The sequence below is a fragment of the Phaseolus vulgaris genome, chromosome 10 (genome assembly GCF_051622355.1).
Source record: "Phaseolus vulgaris cultivar YP4 chromosome 10, ASM5162235v1, whole genome shotgun sequence".
NCBI classification, from domain to species: Eukaryota; Viridiplantae; Streptophyta; class Magnoliopsida; order Fabales; family Fabaceae; genus Phaseolus; species Phaseolus vulgaris.
The window spans coordinates 39,351,311-39,369,342 of record NC_143507.1 but is presented as its reverse complement, the minus strand read 5'-3'; the positions used below and the strand labels follow the sequence as shown (position 1 = coordinate 39,369,342).

The following is an 18,032-nucleotide window of genomic DNA, read 5'->3' as shown; positions in this document are numbered from 1 at the left end:
TTTTGTCTCTAAAATTAGTTTTTATTTTATAATTTTCTTGTAGTGTTAATTGTACTCCTTTTAATTATATCATTGGACAAAACATATATTACATTCCATTCCATAATACACTCATTAATTATTAGAGATTCCACAATTATTATATATAAATATTTTTTATATTGTATAAATGAATGCAAATATCTTATAGATCAGTTTTACTTTAGTTAAATTTAAAATTCACTTTTTTAATAGTAATAGTAATAAATAACAGTGATCACTTTCACTTTTTGAGAAGAGAAATAGGTTGAAGTGTTGCTATATGTATGTATGCAGTAATATCTCAAAAATCACCATTAGTGTTTGTTAAATAGTTAACATTAGTTTACTTAATTGAATAATTTAGCTTCGAATACACAGAAAGGAATTGACCCTATAATGCTATATTTTTATAAATGTCATTATCCTTAAGCTCCTTTTAGCAGAATTAGATTTTGTAACAACTTTAGAGTTCTTAGTAAAAAAATGAGTTATTACTAGAATCATATGAATTTATATGTTGGAAGCTTTTAGCCCTTTATATGCGTTTTAGCAAAGCTCATCATTCATAGGTTTGTTAACTAGTCAACTTTTGTAATAACCTATTCAATGTTTGGCTATATCTTGAGAAGCATGCAGTTCCTATAATATGGCTCTCCCTTTGCTACCTTTATCAGTGGAAGAACTTTGTCAAAGTGAAAAAATAAGCAAAATGGGTACCCTTAAGGTATCCAACAGTTTATGCAGATTTTCAAAAATCTTAGTAATTTGCATGGTGGCATTTTCTTTGGTTGATTCAAGTTATTGTGTGTGTGAGTTTGAGGCAATCTTCAATTTTGGGGATTCAAATTCGGATACGGGTGGGTTTCATACAGCTTTTCCTGCACAGCCTGGTTCCTATGGAATGACTTATTTCAAAAAACCAGTTGGTCGTGCTTCTGATGGAAGGCTCATTCTTGATTTTCTTGGTAATGAACCAATTGTTATAACACTATTTTGCACTGTAAAAATTTGTAATGAAATGAATGTGTCATGTAGTGTTTTTACCTTATTCTATTGATTAATATTTGATATTGAACATGCAGCTGAGGGTCTTGGACTTGCACATTTGAGTCCATATCTTGAGTCTATTGGATCAGACTATAGTCATGGAGCTAACTTTGCATCTTCAGCCTCCACTGTGATTCCCCCCATTGCTTCCTTCTTTCTCAGTGGACTCAGTCCATTTTCCCTTTCCATTCAACTCAGTCAGATAAAGCAATTCAAAGCCAGAGTTGATGAACTTCATCAAACAGGTACACAGAAAAATGTCACTACAAATTTACATTTGTTTTATCTAATAATAATGCACTCACCTATAAGTCTTCCTTTTCATGCACCCCACAGGAACTATATCATCATCTGGTCGTTCCTCAGGAACTAAAATTCCTTCTTCACCAGATATATTCAAAAAGGCTATTTACATGTTCTATATTGGCCAAAATGATCTCACTTCCAAAATAGCAGCCACTGGTAGTATTGATGGAGTGAGGGACAGCTTTCCTCAAATTGTTTCACAAATTAATGATGCTATCAAGGTTTGAGTATATATATTCTGCATGTTATGCAGTCATTTTTTGGAACATTTTCGAGTTATGTTCATTCAACCTTGTTGGCAAATTATATATTTCATGTCACAATCCTTAAGAAAAAGCTTTCTTAAACAATTATACTCCTTCCACCCCTAAAAGTCAATGGTAAGTTTTCTTAAGCTCTACAAACTTTTCTTATAAAATATTTTCTTACATAGTAGAAAATAATCTCATTTGCTTGAATATAAAGGAATTCAGTGTAAAAAAAGAGAGTTTTAGATATATAACATAATTAGGACTTATTTATGTCTTTGATATTTAAATTTTACAGTGAATATAGTTTTAGGTTTTCAAATTAAAAAAAAAATCTCTCACATTTACTAAAATATGGTTTTAATCTCAAAATATTAAATTTAAATAATTGAAAGGATTTTTAAAAACTATTTTAGTCTCTCAAATTTATTATATAAGATAAAAATCGCATTTTTTAATTTGAAAAACTAGAATAAACTATTTTAAATTTGGAGGACCAAAATCATATTTTTTGTTTGTTTTAAGAATTAAAAACATAATTCAACCAAAAATTATTTACTCCTCAATTTTAAGGACTTAAAAACATAGTAAACGTAAAACTATTTTTTTTTCTCTTTTGTTGGAGGATAACTTCCAAGTTAGATAATAACATAGAATTTTAGTTTTTTGAATTCTACAACATAATATCAGTTGATTGCCTTTTCAAAGTTGATTTTTTCTTGGAAGAGATTACTCGGGTGTGTATATATAATAAATTCATATAACATTTTTTTGCATTAATTTCTCTTTCAATTTCTTTTATCTTATCAATATTTTACAGCACACACACCCTCTGTATTATGTAACATTTTGTATAAATTTGTTGTACTAAAAAAAAATTATGTTTTTAGGAGCTATATGCATTAGGGGCACGCACATTTATGGTATTCAATCTTGGTCCTGTGGGATGCTATCCAGGATATTTGGTGGAGCTTCCTCATGCTAGTTCTTTTGACTTTGATGAGTTTGGATGCATGATTTCTTACCAGAATGTTGTAAATTACTATAACAAATTGTTGAAGTGGACATTGAGCCAAACCAGAGAAAGATTAGCAGATGTTTCCCTCATCCATGTAGACACTCACTCTGCTTTGTTGGAGCTCTTTCACCATCCCACACTTTATGGTACAAACAAACACATTCCCTTTGCATGTTTATATGTGTAATCCTAACTGCTGATTTTGAATGGTTGAAATTACTTATACATGATGATCATGGTTGCTTATGCATAAAATTAATTTCATTACCAAGTTGTATATGCTGCAATTATACACCAACCATTCTGATTTAACATGTGTAAAGTTGGTTAATGGTTCATGTTTGTTTTCTTTGAACAGGATTTAAGTATGCTACCAAAACATGTTGTGGGTATGGAGGGGGTGACCACAACTTTCATCCCAAAATTTTGTGTGGTAATGTGCTAGCAAGTGCTTGTGCTGAGCCCCAAGAATATGTGAGTTGGGATGGAATCCATTTCACAGAAGCAGCAAACAAGATTGTTGCACATGCTATTCTAAATGGTTCTCTTTTTGACCCCCCTTTCCCTCTCCATGAACGTTGTGATCTACAACCTATTGGTTGATCCAGTGCTTGCAAGTAAAGGTCTTTCTTGTTTACCTATTTAACTATTTTGAAACAGTCAACTATCAAGTTGTTAAATAATGTTTCGATTTTCATCCTTGTTTGAAGCTGTTCAAACAAAAACATGGTACTTATTGTTTGGAGAAAAAAACATATTATGATATAAAGGTTGGACTTTGGTTGTATATGGTATGTGATATGAACTATCCTGCTTCATGTTATGCAGAAGATAATTTGCTTCCAGAGTTGATTTATCTTCCTTGAAAGGTTGTTATGAGTGTGTTGTAGTGCTTTGATTTGAGTTCCAATAAAATTTTCTTAAATTTTAATGATTGTCACTTTCATTAATTTAAGAAAAACTAAAGGGTGTGAGACAAAAATCAAGCCACAAAAACTCTGGTACTTCGTGTACAAACAGAACATGAAATCAAAGTGCTACTGATACTTGTGGTAACTATATAAATATAGGATAGTTTCTGTTGATAAGGATCAAAGTTAAAAAGATAACATTTATGTACTCATTCGTTTGCATAAAGTATCAGAAGTGCTACAAGAGAGAAAGGAGGAAAACTAGATCACCAAATATTAATTACATTTTAATTTTCAAGGATTGGCTGGGTTCTAAGCGATGAAGCTAATGGTAATTTAGTTTCTCCAATCCAAAATGTGTCAAAAAGCTCTTCCCCAGCTGAGTTTTTCTCCATTTTTCTTATTTTTCTCTTCTTGACCTCCATAATCAAAGCTAACAAGATCAAAGCCAAAATGACCAACCCAATGAAACCTATTGCAAACCCCAACACCCACCATGTGGTGAATCTCTTGCCGTGACTCTGAGTATGAAATTCATTTGGGGAAGAAAATGATGGAATTACAAGAGTGTAATGTCCTGGTCTATTTACTTCACAAACATATGGCTTAGTCATGTTTCTGAATTTCACCAACCCCTTAGCAGTAAACCTAGCACAAATAGGAGTGCCTTTTCTCCCACGTTCATCAACATGAGGAAACCAAATTTTGATGGGATCACCACGGACGATAAAGTTAATCTTCTCACCCACCAATGCTGATTCTGAAGAACTGTAAGCCATGACACCAAGAACTGGAGCCACCATTGTGTAGTTAGGCACATTGTAGTAATGAGAAGAACAATTGCCTAAGTTTTCATACAAAATGGCTATTCTTTTCTGGCTTGGTCGAGACATAATTTGTGGTGGAAGGTTGAAGAAACTGTAGTTCATTCCTCTTGACCATAAAGAAAAACTGCGCAATCTAACAACTGAAACTTCCATACCTGTTAAGTTGGAAGGAATGGAAACATTGTAGAGAACACCTGTTCTAGGATTTTTTATCTCTTTATTTGCTTGCATGCGAAGAAAGGAATCCAATGATTCCTGATCATAATAAGTCTGCAAACCTTCAACAATAGATGATGAAAACAGACACACAATTACCAATGTAACTTGCCACCATCTATGAAACCCCATGAATGTCACCCCAGAAGCCTTCTTTTGTCTCTAATATTCAATTCTTGAATGATTCTCATTGAAATCCATGCATGCACTAAACCCATTGAAGCTTTTACGATGCAGTAGTAATTTCACTACTCATCAATGGAAGGAAGGAGAAGTTTTCTCACCACAGACACAAACTCCACTTTCTTCTATTCTAATTTGATTAAAGAAATACAATATACTAACTAAATGTAACACACAATCAGAATCCTTCCCTAACCAAGTATATGCCAAACTTTGGTTGAGAAGGTGCAACAGACCAGAATATCTTTACAACAAACACATTTGGCTTTCTTTTCTTCCTTCTTCACACAAGAGTTTCTTATAACACATATGAAAACTTGTACAAGGTTCTTTGATGATGCAACGTTATGGAGACACTTTATGGATTTGGTTGAGAAGTTAAATGTGTACCACCTTAAAATATGATTAGGTTCCAAAAAGGAACAAGAACACAAGTCTGAATTCTTGAAGTCTTGTTATATGCATGTGGAGATCCTGTTGAGGTTTGTTGTGGCTAGAAATGAGAGGTGTATGTGGCTATATGCTGTATTGTGATGACATTGGTCAAGAAATGAAAAGGGGCATGGAACCTTTCAGAGTTGGTGATGCCTAATAGGGTGTTATTTTGTTATTAACCATTTGTCATTATTAATTATTGGATTGTTGAAGAAGAAGGATATTAATTGAGGTACATGTTTGGTCCTACATGCATTATATTTAGAGTTTTGGTCAAGGAGAGAAAAGGGAAAGAATGAGTTGGTAAACACCTGTGCCAACCAGGACTTGGGTGGAACAGTCTGGTACAAAACATGGGGCGAAAGGCATGCACCTCCAATGCCTATTTTAGGTAAACCATTGTTGGAATGACAAATTAGTTTGTGAGTTTCAAATTACTAGTATAATTCTCATTGGTCTAGGTGTAATTAGTGTAGTGAGGTTAAATATATGTTAATTATTTGCTAAGATGGCATTGGTTAGGCTAAAATTTAGCTTATATTCTTTAAGTAAAATTCCAGGTTTTAATTTAGAAAAAAAATGGGTAAAGGAGAAGTCTTCTCTTTAAATATTAAAATTAGCCATTAGCAAAACAGTGGATATTTATAAAAATATTTTTTTTTTTACAAATTATATAACTAAATTTTGTTCAAAATATAAACATTGTTAAACTGGATCTTCAAATTTTAGGAATACGCATTGTGGCGACATTGTATATTAAGAAATTGAGCAATGATAATTTGACACCTCTGGCTCTAAATTACACTTCTTCAAATGACAAAAATATTCTTTTACATTTCATAACTATCATTTGAAATGTGTAATTTGGAGTAATGCAAAAGGTGGATGTCAAAATAATATTTTTTTAAGAAATTAGAATGACAATAATGTTAATGAGGATTTTAGGTTAAAGAAAAAAAAAGGAAAATAGTAAAGTAGTTTGAAAGAAAAATCTTCAAAAAAATTTGTTAGATTATATATATGTGGTTAATTAATTACAAATATTTAGTATTTTATTGAATACATTACTTACAACACATTTGTATTTAAAATAAGTTATTCATAACAAGATGTATAGTTGTAAAAATAAGTTAACTAGAGTTGATCAACTTGGTGTTAAAGCGGTCGAATTTACTTGATATATAATTCTAAAAATATTAACTTATTTCTAACTTGATCACATAACATTTAAAATAGTTGCTTTTAAAATAAGAAAAAAAATAATCTTTCTTATATATTAAGCAACACATATATAACAAATTAAAATTTTAGAATTAAGAATTAAATACAGAATGCAGAATAAAATAAAAATTAAGAGTATATAATAAATTGTAAAATTAAAAATGTCATAATAATTTACTCTTCAATCCTTATAAATTTCAAGTTTTATTAATTTTAAGATTACTTTTATCTATCAGTACCAAGAGTTTGAATTGTTTATATAATAAATTAAAAAAAATTAAATTTCAATCTAAGATTATAATTATAATTAGGTGAATTTTTTAGGCGAACAAATGTGAGTAATCATGAATAGGTTGGGTCGTAAATGGATCGAGTATAATTTTTTGGGGCTATTATACAAAATGTTTAGGCTTCTTCTTCCATCGTCCCCCACAATTTTGAAAATCTCAAAACTGATCTTGACCTATTATTTGAAAAGGGGTACTGGAGTTTCTTTGTTAGTTTATCTTCTTCATTCATCTCAGGTGCTAGTGCAGGATCTTTGTAGTTGTGCAGAGTAGGGTGACAGAGTAGGTTACGTTGCCGAAGTATTGCTGAGGTTCTAGAGATATATAAACTTCATTTGTGAATCATATATTATTTCACATTTAATGGCGTTTGATTAGAGATGTGTGTTGTTTCTGCTAGGGAGATGGACATAGAGAACTATTGAAGTCTTCGTTTTTCTCTTTCCTTCGTTGGGGTTTCACTGTGTTCACGCTACTCCTTCGGCTCTCAGTCTCGGGTGAATGCCAAATGGGGAAGGTACCTGCAGAAGTCACTCCGACGCTCAAGTCGGTAAAAATGGTGTTCATGTGTATAGTGATAATGACGCACATTCTTCCTTTGAATGTATGCTATTTATATTATTTTAATGGACTTACCTCATTGGATCTGATTAGTGGAATGAATCACACTTATGGTTGTATTACCTAATTCTTAATGGTAGTTTAGCTTCACTGACATTGGTTTAAGTATTAATGGTTATATCTGTCGATTGACGAGACTGTCCGTGGATCTTGGTCAACTCGATCAGGAAGACTGAGTCACTGTCTCCCTACATGTGAAAAAGAATCATAAAATGGATATAAAAAAATTAGCTGACAAAAAAGATATAACAACAATAGTTATAAAAAAAAAATTGTATATCATTCATTCTGCTCACACTTATTCCTGTTTCTAAATTATATTTTAATAGTTTCTTTAAAAGAAAGTCTTAATAGATAAAATTATAATTTAATTTCTCCATTGTGAATTGATAATATAATTTATTTATTCAAAGATTTTATCTATTATAAATTTTAATTATAGTATAATTTATATATTAGTTTTATTTATTCTGTATTTTGATTATATGCAAATAAACTTTGTCCCAAAAGCAATGTATAAGATAAAATACTAGTTTGTTGTTAACTTTTTTTTGATAAAAAACCATTTGCATGAAAGAAGTAATTCTATTCATTACCTCAAACAAAATTATTTTCATAACAAAAAGAGTATAGAGTAAATAGTTTTTTTTTTCAGGGTGTTGTAGTGATAGGTGCATACTAATATCCCATCTTATGAATGAAGGGGTTAATCATCTAAATTCCAGATCATTTATTTTTTTTACAATTAATGTCATACCATGTATAGAGTAAAATTACCTTAAAATGTACACACACAAAAATATTTCCATCCACATGTAAAATAAATCACTTTTTATAATTAATTTATGAAAACGATAAAAATATATAATTAAGTAAAAATATGATTTTTTTTATATGGACAGTAGTTAAAAATAACAAAAAAATGCTAAATTTCTAAATTATGTAAAATTGTAATTTGTAAATTTCCCACTTACATTATGCTTTTTTTTCAAAATGTCTATAGCATTCATTGTCCCTGGTTGTTTCCAGTTGCGGCACTGATTAAGCATGAAAGAAAGAATTATTTTACCATGATACCCTTTATATTTACACAAAGTTTACTTTAATTAATATATTTTTTTTATCCAAATTATTTCTTATCCAACTACAATAATTTATAGATATATTAATAAAATAAAAATAAATAAATTTATATAATAATAATAAAACATATATTAAGTAAAATATAATCAATTATATATAGATTATATGTTAAACGGAAAATGGATTATATATAATATAAATAAAATAATATTAAATAAATTTATATAATAAAAAAAACATAATTATCTATGATAAAAAAAATTATATAATAATAATATTATTTATAAAAAAAATAATATTATTTAAATATAGTATAAAAATTATTTTTTAATTAAAATTTTATAATTATAAATATTTAAATTCCATTCTATTTTATTTAATAAATCATTTATATTTTTTAAGTTAGATATTTATATATAATTGCTATTATTTTAAGAATATTGTTTTAATATTATTATTTTTCTATTGTATAAAAATCTATTTCTCGATATTATAATTAGTTATAATAGTAATTGAAATTATAAGCATAACCCTAACCCATTCTCAAATTCCAAAATATTAAAGTGATCTAGGTATAAAGTCTACACCCTAACATAAGACATGGATAATTAAATATTTCTTATAATTTTTAATATTACAATTTTTATTATAAAGAAAAAAATTATTTTTATTACCTTTTTACAATATTAAGTAACTCATATTTTTTTAAATAGAAATTTAACTATATAAAAAATAATATATAATTTTTTAATTAACTAAAATTTACATATATATATATATATATATTTCATATTTTATTATTCAAATATTTTTAAAGATAAAAGTAATTTTGTAAACTTACATTTTAAACCTTTTAAAAAAAGTTAAAAATTCTCTTAAACCATTTCATCACTCACTCACCCAATAAAATTTTCCCATAAATCCATTTTATATACCTTAATCCGAACAATCTTACTTTTTTTCACACTTTTCTATCAAATCCACACTCTCAATGAAATTTTCCTATAAATCCACTTTATATACCTTAATCCGAACAACCTAATTTTTTTCAAACTTTCCTATCGAATCCACTCTCTCACATCATAGGCATCCACACCATTAAAGTTTCAATTTTAGCAAATTATCTGCTTTAAAAACTACAAGTGGTCTAGACACAGAACAATTGGTCCCATATAAGATATAATTCCTCATTCTATACTCATATATGACTTAAATTTCTTACACAGGGAAGAAGTGAAAAGATAATGGTTTCCATTCAGAGCCATATACATAAAATTTGCTACATTATTTTAACAATGAAATGGGTTCATTACAGGGGTAATAGAGGTAGAGAGGAATTCTATTCTACACCAAGGGATACATACCACTCTTACACAGCAGATAAGAGCAAACAAAAACAAATGGTGCTCACAGAAGATAAACTTCACTTGGTACTTGCCAACACCATTCTATTCAGTTCCAGTAATTTTCTTCTTCAGTACCTCAATGTCTGTAGCTAGCTCCTTCCTGCTAGACTGTATAGAAATACACATAAATTACTTGTAAGATGAACACTGAATAAGACGTGTTGCAGAGGTATAAAAGGGTAAGCATATCTCTTGGTAAAAGTGATCATTCAATCACTTTTGAATTTATTCAATAGCTCATTTGCCCCATAACAAAACATCATAGCACCAGAAAGGAAAAAAATGAAAACAAAACGTACAACTGTGTTAACACCAATGCAATCTGAAGGCATGGTAAAATCTTATGTTCTAAAATCTAACATAGTGAAGTATTCATGATGTGTATTACTTACCTTGAACAGAAGGTATCGGTAGACAAACCATCCAGTGTATCCTAGACCTACCAACTCCAGAATCTTTGGAAGCTGAAACATAAACAGTAGTATTTCAGAATGGTTCACCAAGGTTTTTTATATAGCTTATGAACTCAAACATATATAACCAGAAGTGACAATACAATAAGGTAAAAGTGAATTATATTCACCAAGAGTGATGGCTTACCAAGGGAACTGAGTTGATTGCGCTCACGAGAATCGAAGAGAGCCAAACAGCAACTAAAGCCCCACCACCATAAATAAGCACTGTGGACTTGTTTTCAACAGCATCCCACTGATTATGATAAATGGAGGATATTATTTCCACTTGGTTAAAACTAAACATACTGTTTGCTCAGAGGGAAGGGGAAGGGGAAGAAAATGAGTTTGAACCAAACATTGCGCATGCTTGTGGATTTGTTAAAAGGAAGTTCATGACAAAACCAAATTGCTGAAATCATCCAAGTAGTAAACTTCTTGCCTTTTCCTTCAAATCTGTGAACAACTCATTGGCATCTACTGAGGATGATTCCTCTGAAGAAGCTCTGGTCTGAAGCAGAAAAGATTTTCGGGACACTGAAAAAGGAAAGAAACATCAACTTAGAATTATTATTAGATAAATGAATAAAAAAAAGAAAAGAAACAATAACATGAACAATGAATAAGCAACAGAAGAATTACTAGTCCTAAAGGTAGGAAGGGCATTGAAAGGCTTAACCAAGTAACTAAGTCTAAGACCCTTGGACAAGTATTAATTGGTGGTGGGCATGAATTGGCCCATTCACATTGCAGAAACTAGCTTAACTTTCTGGATTAAACTTTGATTTAGCCAGGTGTATCCATTCAATACAAGATGTTTACCACCCTCATCAATTTCAAAATGCAGAAGTGTTTCATTACACAATGAGCATCACCTTGGACAGGGATGATCAAAACATGGAATAAGTTCAAGCTAGATACGTACGTAACAATCCTTCTTAATCAGTTAATAAGGATTAAAACACATAAAAGAGGAAGTGAGATAAATTATTTCATGAGAGAACAAGATAAAAGAATTGGACAACAGCTTATTAGCACCGACAGGCCTCAAATTAAAGATATAACAATGTAAAAATACAAACATACTATATATGACAATAATAATGCAGAATACTTCATGAGTTTATGTAACTGAAACCCTTTTCCCTTTTTCATTTTATTCTGAAACCAATCTTCGCGGTCGGAAACTAAACATTGGCATCACCCAAAAGGAATTTGAAAACAGTTCGTCACTTCATTGAAGTCTAACCCCATTAGTAAATCAAATCACTCCAATTAAAACATTTCTACCCAATTCTTTGGAGCCACCAAAGTTTACACCTTTTTGTACATTAACTTGGGAGGAAACAAGATTTGAAAATCAAGACCAACAAGGAGAATGGCATACCAAATTAAAAACGAGAGAAAAAGCAAATGCATATCAATTGTAAAAAAAAAAAAGGCGCTTTTTTCTTTTTCTTTTTAACAAATTTTTGAAACACCTTCCTAGAAAACGTAGTATTCCTGAAGATTAAATTTTTTGAAACATGTAACAAGACCAACAAGGAAAAAGAGAACCTGAAAAGTGGTTGACGGAAGGTGAGAACAAGGTGGTGCTGGTGACACGTGGAGGCAGAGAAGGCAAAGCTGAACAGCGGGTAACGTTGGTGGTGGTTGGAACCCGAGGGAGTAGCACCGTCACTGCCGCCGCCGCCGCTGCCATTATTAGTATTAATTAATGTGAGAAATGAGAATAGTGTGATGGGTAACACTCTATCTATCCCCAAACCAAGAAATTTGGCACTTTGGTTGGTCTCACTTTGTTATTCAAATATATTTATTTTTAGAAAAAAATAAAAGAAAGAAGCGAAGAAGATGTTGCTTACACTGACTTGTTATCCACTACCATAAACAATCTGGTAGACCTATTCCACCCTATTGACACGTGGACTAACCTCGCTCCCTCATTGGCCACTTCCCTATCTTCTAAATCCACATCCCAATCAAAATTTCAACTCCTCCCAAAATCAACCCTACCAAGCTTACACTTATACCTACTAAATACAATTGCTTCACTTCAATACTCCAAGAAAGCTGGGTCCTTTATGCTGGGCCAGCCCATTGAAAAATTATTTTGGGCCGGCCCATTTAAATTTTCCTTTTTGGGCGGCCCATTATCCAGCCATCACACTCCCCTTGCTCTTCCTTGCCCTACCTCTGTAACCCACACTCACCTCACTTCAAACCACCACCCTCCTCGTCCGTTGAGAACAAACCGCCACTGACCCGTCACCGGAATTATGCTCCGCCTCGCAAAGCCGAACCCTTTTCTCTCCGGGTACCACCTCATCCAGCGCTGCTCCGTGAGCGGCACTGCGAAGGGCAAGGCAAAGATCAAAGCGGGCCAAGCCCTGAAACGCTCCCGCATCACCATCAAGAAATCCGGATCCGCATCCCAAATCGTTGAGCCACCCATGTCGCGCGAGCGCCAAGAGCGCGAGAATCTATACGAGCGGTGTCTTCAGGCCCCCACCCCGGTCCGCTACCTCACCCCGCGGCAGCGCGAGCGCGAAGCGGAGCGCGAGAAGATGGGGCTCATCGGCAAGGAACGGCAGCGGGAAATCGATATGATGAGAAAGAAAAACAACAAAATTAAGGTTTCGGAGAAACCCACGATAATTGGGACACCAGGGTTGGACTATATCTCACTGGGGTTGGTGGATGAGGAGAAGTTGCCCAAGTATGAGTTAACGGTTGAAGATGGGAGGAGGTTGGCGAAGGAATATAGTAGGGTTTTGATGAGGAAGCATAGGGCGAGACAGGCTGCGGAATCGAACCTTTTGAAGATGAAAAAGGAGGCCATTGAGGCTTTGCCTGAAGGTTTGAGAGAGGCTGCTTTGGTTCCTGATTTGAGTCCTTTTCCTGTTAATAGGTTTATGGCTACTCTCACTCCTCCTATTGAGGGTTACATTGAGCAGGTTAGGGAAGCTGCTAACAAGATCAGTGGGATGGAGAAGATTAGGTGATTTTTGTATTGGAATGGAATTGGTTTTGTTTGTGAATTTTGTCCACTGTTTGGTGGAATGGCATGGAATAGCAAATAATGTTGGTTGGTAATTGGACTGATTGAAATAGAATGTAATGTGATGGCAATGAAATATATTTAGTCTGATGTTTTTGATTGCTGTGTGTTGTTATTTTGAGAGTTTGTTCATTGATCATATGGGATGGATTGAGATGGAACCAACTTGTTATTGTTTAGAGGTATGCGATGCAATTATTGTTAGCCGATTTAGATGGCTTGAAGTTTGATGAAATTGAATGAAGTGAAATGTGACGATGATTTTGTTTTGTTTTCTCTCATTTTGAGGTATCGGATGAAATCTTCTAATGGTATCGTGATTTTATTTCAATTCATTACATTTACACATTAGTTGTTGCAAGTTTCTGTCTCATTTCACCTTGTTTTTCGATGAACAATTTGAAAGGATTAGGTTTTGAATTGTGTAAACCAATTGACCGTCTAATGATAAAAGTGCAGAGAATGAGAATGATTTCTCTGAGAACAAACCAAATTCTGGTGCACACTGCATTAACTACTGGATACAAATCATAGAGCTGATGTTGTAGCTGCTGGCTGAAACCAGTCATTGCACTGGCTGATTATGCAATTTTGGCACATTACAAGCCCTAAATTACAGCTTGGTGCTAATAGTTTCTGAGGGATGGATCAACTAAATTTTGCAATCTAAATTCTTTTATAGACCAGTTCTTTGCTTGTCAGTTTCCTGTACATAAACTCTGTAAGTTATCGAAATGGATAAATTGAGGTAAGTTTAGCCAATTCATTTTGATAATTAACTTATAAAATTATCATACTTCGATAAAAAATAAACTAAAAACAGTTTTGGTTTCTATACTTTTGCAAGCAATTTTGGCAGAGGTTAGAGGTTGTCTTTTAACATGTCTTTTGCATTTGGATTAAATTAATTCTTAGACTATAATCTGAATGATATAAAAAAAACATTGATAATACTTCTCATTTAAGGTTTTAAACCTCTTATCCCTAAGCCATCAACTTTAAATATTGTAATCACCATAAAGGAAATGTTCTTATATACTAAATAAACTTTTGAAAAATACACGAAAAGCTAATAAATTCTTTCTACAATTAATTTAAATACACATACACAAATTATAAATTTCAAAGTTTTAATTTTTATTGAGAGTTTTTTAAAATAATAAGTGGAAATAAATTATTTCAAATTTATTTTCATTTAATCTATTTAAAAGAATTTGTTTTTTTCTGATTTATCCTGACAATAATTTGAAATATCTTAAACATGGCCTTTTCTCAATTACCTTTCTAAGATATGTTTCGTTAAATTTATTTATAAACATTTTTTATGAAAGAACTTAAGAGAAAAAATGATTTTTATAAATTAAAATTAGTTAACATATAAAATAATTTGTAAAAGTTCTTCTCTATATTTTATCTAAATTCTTATTTTTGATTTGTCAATAAAATAATCTAAATTTATAAATAATTTCATTTTAATTTATAAAAAAATCATTTAATTTTCTTTTTCATTTCTACTCTTAAAATCTTGTTCAAACTACCTTAATATACAAAATTTAAATTTCAAATAACTATAATTGTTTATATTTGTTGACATAGTTTTAAAGATAATTTTCTATAATGCAAGAGACATGATGTCTTAGTTTTTTTTTGATAAGTTTCATTCTCTCATTTTTTTAAGGCCATACAAGAGTATTATAAAACTTATTTAAATAGTTTTTTATTTATATTTTAACTTTTTATCTTCCAGAAATCTGGGAATGGACCAACAGAACCAGACAAATTCATTAATCTCAGGTAAAACGGACCGAACAAAAAAGTAGATGTTTTCTTCCCGCACCTCCATAGTTTCTTTTGTCATCTAATAAATAAGACAAAAAGACCATTTAACCCTAAAAAAATATTATGGATTATATAATTCAAAATTATTTTTGGATTAAGAAATATAAATCCACAATATATTTATTTTTAAGAAATAAAATTCAAAAGATATTTTCAAAAATCTCTTTCTAATTCTATAATCCAGAATCTAATTTTTTTAAGAAAAAAAATATTATAAATTATAAAATTCAGAAGATATTTGTAAAATCCAGAATGTGTTTTTAATACACCACAGAAAATGCTGCAGTTGAGAAAAATACGATGGTGCATGGATGATAACATTGTAAGATGGGGTGTTGGGCTTGAATGCAGAATATGCATCATGCACTAACTGGGCCATGGCTTAGGGAAGTGAATGAGGAATAAAATTTTGGGCCTCACTGGGTCAATTCTTGAAACCATCCTCAGTATTTCCACTGAGTTTTGAAGCTGCCGAAACTTCATATTTTAAACAAACGAAGCATAATCTTCAGCTTCAGAATGAGGCAAAGTCATATTATCTGTTAAGTAAATTTAGAACCTGACATTTAACAGTTGTCCATTCTTTATATCTTCATCATACTACTGTAGCTGCTACCAATAAAGTTTAACAATATGATGCTTTTCTGCTAAAAAAACCTTGAACCGCAGTCTGATCTGTGCATTAAGCATCATACATTTATCTTCATATTTCCAAAACAGGACGAAGCTATATTTCGGATGGCATCCCAGTTCCACAACATTAATCACCATAGAAATACATTTCATGATTTACACCCAGACCAAAACTATAAAACAAGCAGCAAATGTAGACACAGGCATAAATAGTCCATAAAATAATAATAAAACTATTTAAGAATATTAAGTTTAGGGACTATTTGAAGGGCCTTATAAAACTTAAGCGACTACTTATTAATACTTTTATGACTGCTTAAAGAGGGAGTTATCCTAAAAATATCAAATTTGCTTGTTTACTCAAAATCAACCACTCCAACAAACAACTGCCAAGGAAATAAAAATCCCATCACATACCCTAACGGATTGGGCCAGGTTTGCTCAGATAGGCAAGAAATATAAAACGTAGAATCTGTGAAACATTACCTTGCTAACATTCTATATAGGACAAACTAACCTATGAAAAACTAGCTCCAAAGACATAATAATGCTCCGAAGACTGAACACTCTTTTCACTAATTTTCCATGACAAACAGATTTCACATATCAATCTATAGCCACCAACACAAACTTAACTCCTTTAAAACCATAACAAGAATTACATTCAAACCAAACTTCCTCGTGACCTTGTTTGTTGCGTCCGATGATGTTGGAGAAACAAAGACAAAGGGACCAGGAGGACAGATCCGAACACCCGTTACATGTTCAATAAAAAAAGATAATAAAGGCCTCAAACTAAATCAAAGATATTTTCATCCCCATTTCATCATCCTTACACCCCAAAACCACCAAATTTTTTTTTTAAAAAGAGTGAACAAATGTACACAATCATCAAGGATTACTATGATTGCAATTACAGTCACATCGGCCACTTTGCAATCTCCTGTGAACAAAACCACAACCATGACCGAGATGACTTTCCAGAATTAATGGTTATAACTTTTACATGCCAAGTGTGATTCCTCCATCCAAGACAAGTTTACAAATTGAGTGTTTGGATCACCATCCAACACGCCCATTTTATTGGTAACCATGTGCTAGAGGGGAATCCAAACAAAGCAAAACACACTATAACTTATAAGTACATGCTTGGATAACCCTTCCAAAAGTACGCTCAGAATAAAAGACACAATAAACACCCTTCTCCAAAAAGTACGTTTAAAACCGTCAACCAAGCATGTTCTAATCCATCTCATTCACAACAACCAGATCAACACAAAAATAGAACAAAGGAATCAATCAAGAAACACAAAACAGAACAGAACAGTGTAAGTATAACACCGTATAACAGGCTCTCTTATTTCATTAACACTCACCATCCATATATGGCACAGTACACAGACAGACAACACCTTAATACCACACAAAGTCAATCCATCCATTCCATCAGCACCACATCATAACAATTACATAATCTCAACAAAAAAAGAAGCCAAAAACCGTTACCGAAACCCTAATATTTCAAATCTTATCGATATCCTCATCCTCGAACTCGATATAATCATTGCCAGCGCCATCGTCCTCTTCATCGAGGCCAGCGCCGATGCCCTCGTTGAGCCTGGTGCTATCGGGAAGCTCACCGTAGGCCTTGAGGAGACGGGCCTCGTCGGGCATGTACTTCAGAATGACGTCGGCCTTGTCGTCCTGGTAATCGCGAAGGCCAACGAGGATGATGTCGCCGGCGGCGATCCAGACCTTCTTGTGCATCTTGCCGCGGATGTGGCATAGGCGCTTGGTGCCGTCGATGCACATGGCCTCGCAACGGCCGTTGCCGAGCATGCGGAGCACCTGCGCGTACTCCTGGCCGTCCTCCTTGAACACCAGCTCCCGCTTCTCGTCGTCCGCCTCGTTCTTCCCACGCTTCCGGTTCTTCCCTCCCTTTCCCTTGTTCTTCGGCATCCTCGATTCGAAACCCTAACAATTGATCCTCTCAGCACACAGAAGCTGCTTTTCTTTTCTTGTTTTTCTGTTTCAAGAATGGAGAATTTGCGTTGCCTTGCGTTGAGACGCAGCAAAATTGGGCTCGTTTGGTATTTGTTTGGTTGGGTATGCGTGGGGAATACGAATTAAGGGTGGTTTGGAATTGACCCTCTTGTCCCCGGTATAACGTCACTCTCGTACCGATGGTGCATTTGAAATTTTCCTCTTTTATCTCTT

The 18,032-nt window shown here is 32.6% G+C and overlaps 5 protein-coding genes across 5 annotated transcripts; 2 read left to right on the top strand and 3 right to left on the bottom strand.

The window, feature by feature from the left end:
• The first annotated feature begins 617 nt into the window (after positions 1 to 617).
• Positions 618 to 3,571, top strand: LOC137819501 (GDSL esterase/lipase At4g01130). The gene is made up of 5 exons (XM_068623375.2): positions 618 to 986; positions 1,104 to 1,313; positions 1,405 to 1,595; positions 2,513 to 2,786; positions 2,999 to 3,571. The coding sequence occupies exons 1-5, from the start codon at positions 668 to 670 to the stop codon at positions 3,241 to 3,243; spliced, it is 1,239 nt and encodes a 412-aa protein (XP_068479476.2). The 5' UTR covers positions 618 to 667; the 3' UTR covers positions 3,244 to 3,571.
• Positions 3,572 to 3,763: 192 nt separating this feature from the next.
• Positions 3,764 to 4,835, bottom strand: LOC137818737 (uncharacterized). The gene has a single exon (XM_068622317.2). The coding sequence runs from the start codon at positions 4,724 to 4,726 to the stop codon at positions 3,839 to 3,841; it is 888 nt and encodes a 295-aa protein (XP_068478418.1). The 5' UTR covers positions 4,727 to 4,835; the 3' UTR covers positions 3,764 to 3,838.
• Positions 4,836 to 9,654: 4,819 nt separating this feature from the next.
• On the bottom strand, positions 9,655 to 12,162 carry LOC137819107 (CURVATURE THYLAKOID 1A-like protein). Its single transcript, XM_068622849.2, has 5 exons — positions 11,840 to 12,162; positions 10,725 to 10,819; positions 10,431 to 10,538; positions 10,223 to 10,294; positions 9,655 to 9,938 (listed from the first exon to the last, which is right to left on the bottom strand). The coding sequence occupies exons 1-5, from the start codon at positions 11,982 to 11,984 to the stop codon at positions 9,873 to 9,875; spliced, it is 486 nt and encodes a 161-aa protein (XP_068478950.1). The 5' UTR covers positions 11,985 to 12,162; the 3' UTR covers positions 9,655 to 9,872.
• Positions 12,163 to 12,353: 191 nt separating this feature from the next.
• LOC137819106 (copper ion binding protein) lies at positions 12,354 to 13,446 on the top strand. Its single transcript, XM_068622847.1, has one exon. The coding sequence runs from the start codon at positions 12,562 to 12,564 to the stop codon at positions 13,285 to 13,287; it is 726 nt and encodes a 241-aa protein (XP_068478948.1). The 5' UTR covers positions 12,354 to 12,561; the 3' UTR covers positions 13,288 to 13,446.
• Positions 13,447 to 17,144: 3,698 nt separating this feature from the next.
• Positions 17,145 to 17,984, bottom strand: LOC137819105 (eukaryotic translation initiation factor 1A). Its single transcript, XM_068622846.2, has one exon. The coding sequence runs from the start codon at positions 17,772 to 17,774 to the stop codon at positions 17,337 to 17,339; it is 438 nt and encodes a 145-aa protein (XP_068478947.1). The 5' UTR covers positions 17,775 to 17,984; the 3' UTR covers positions 17,145 to 17,336.
• Positions 17,985 to 18,032: the final 48 nt, after the last annotated feature.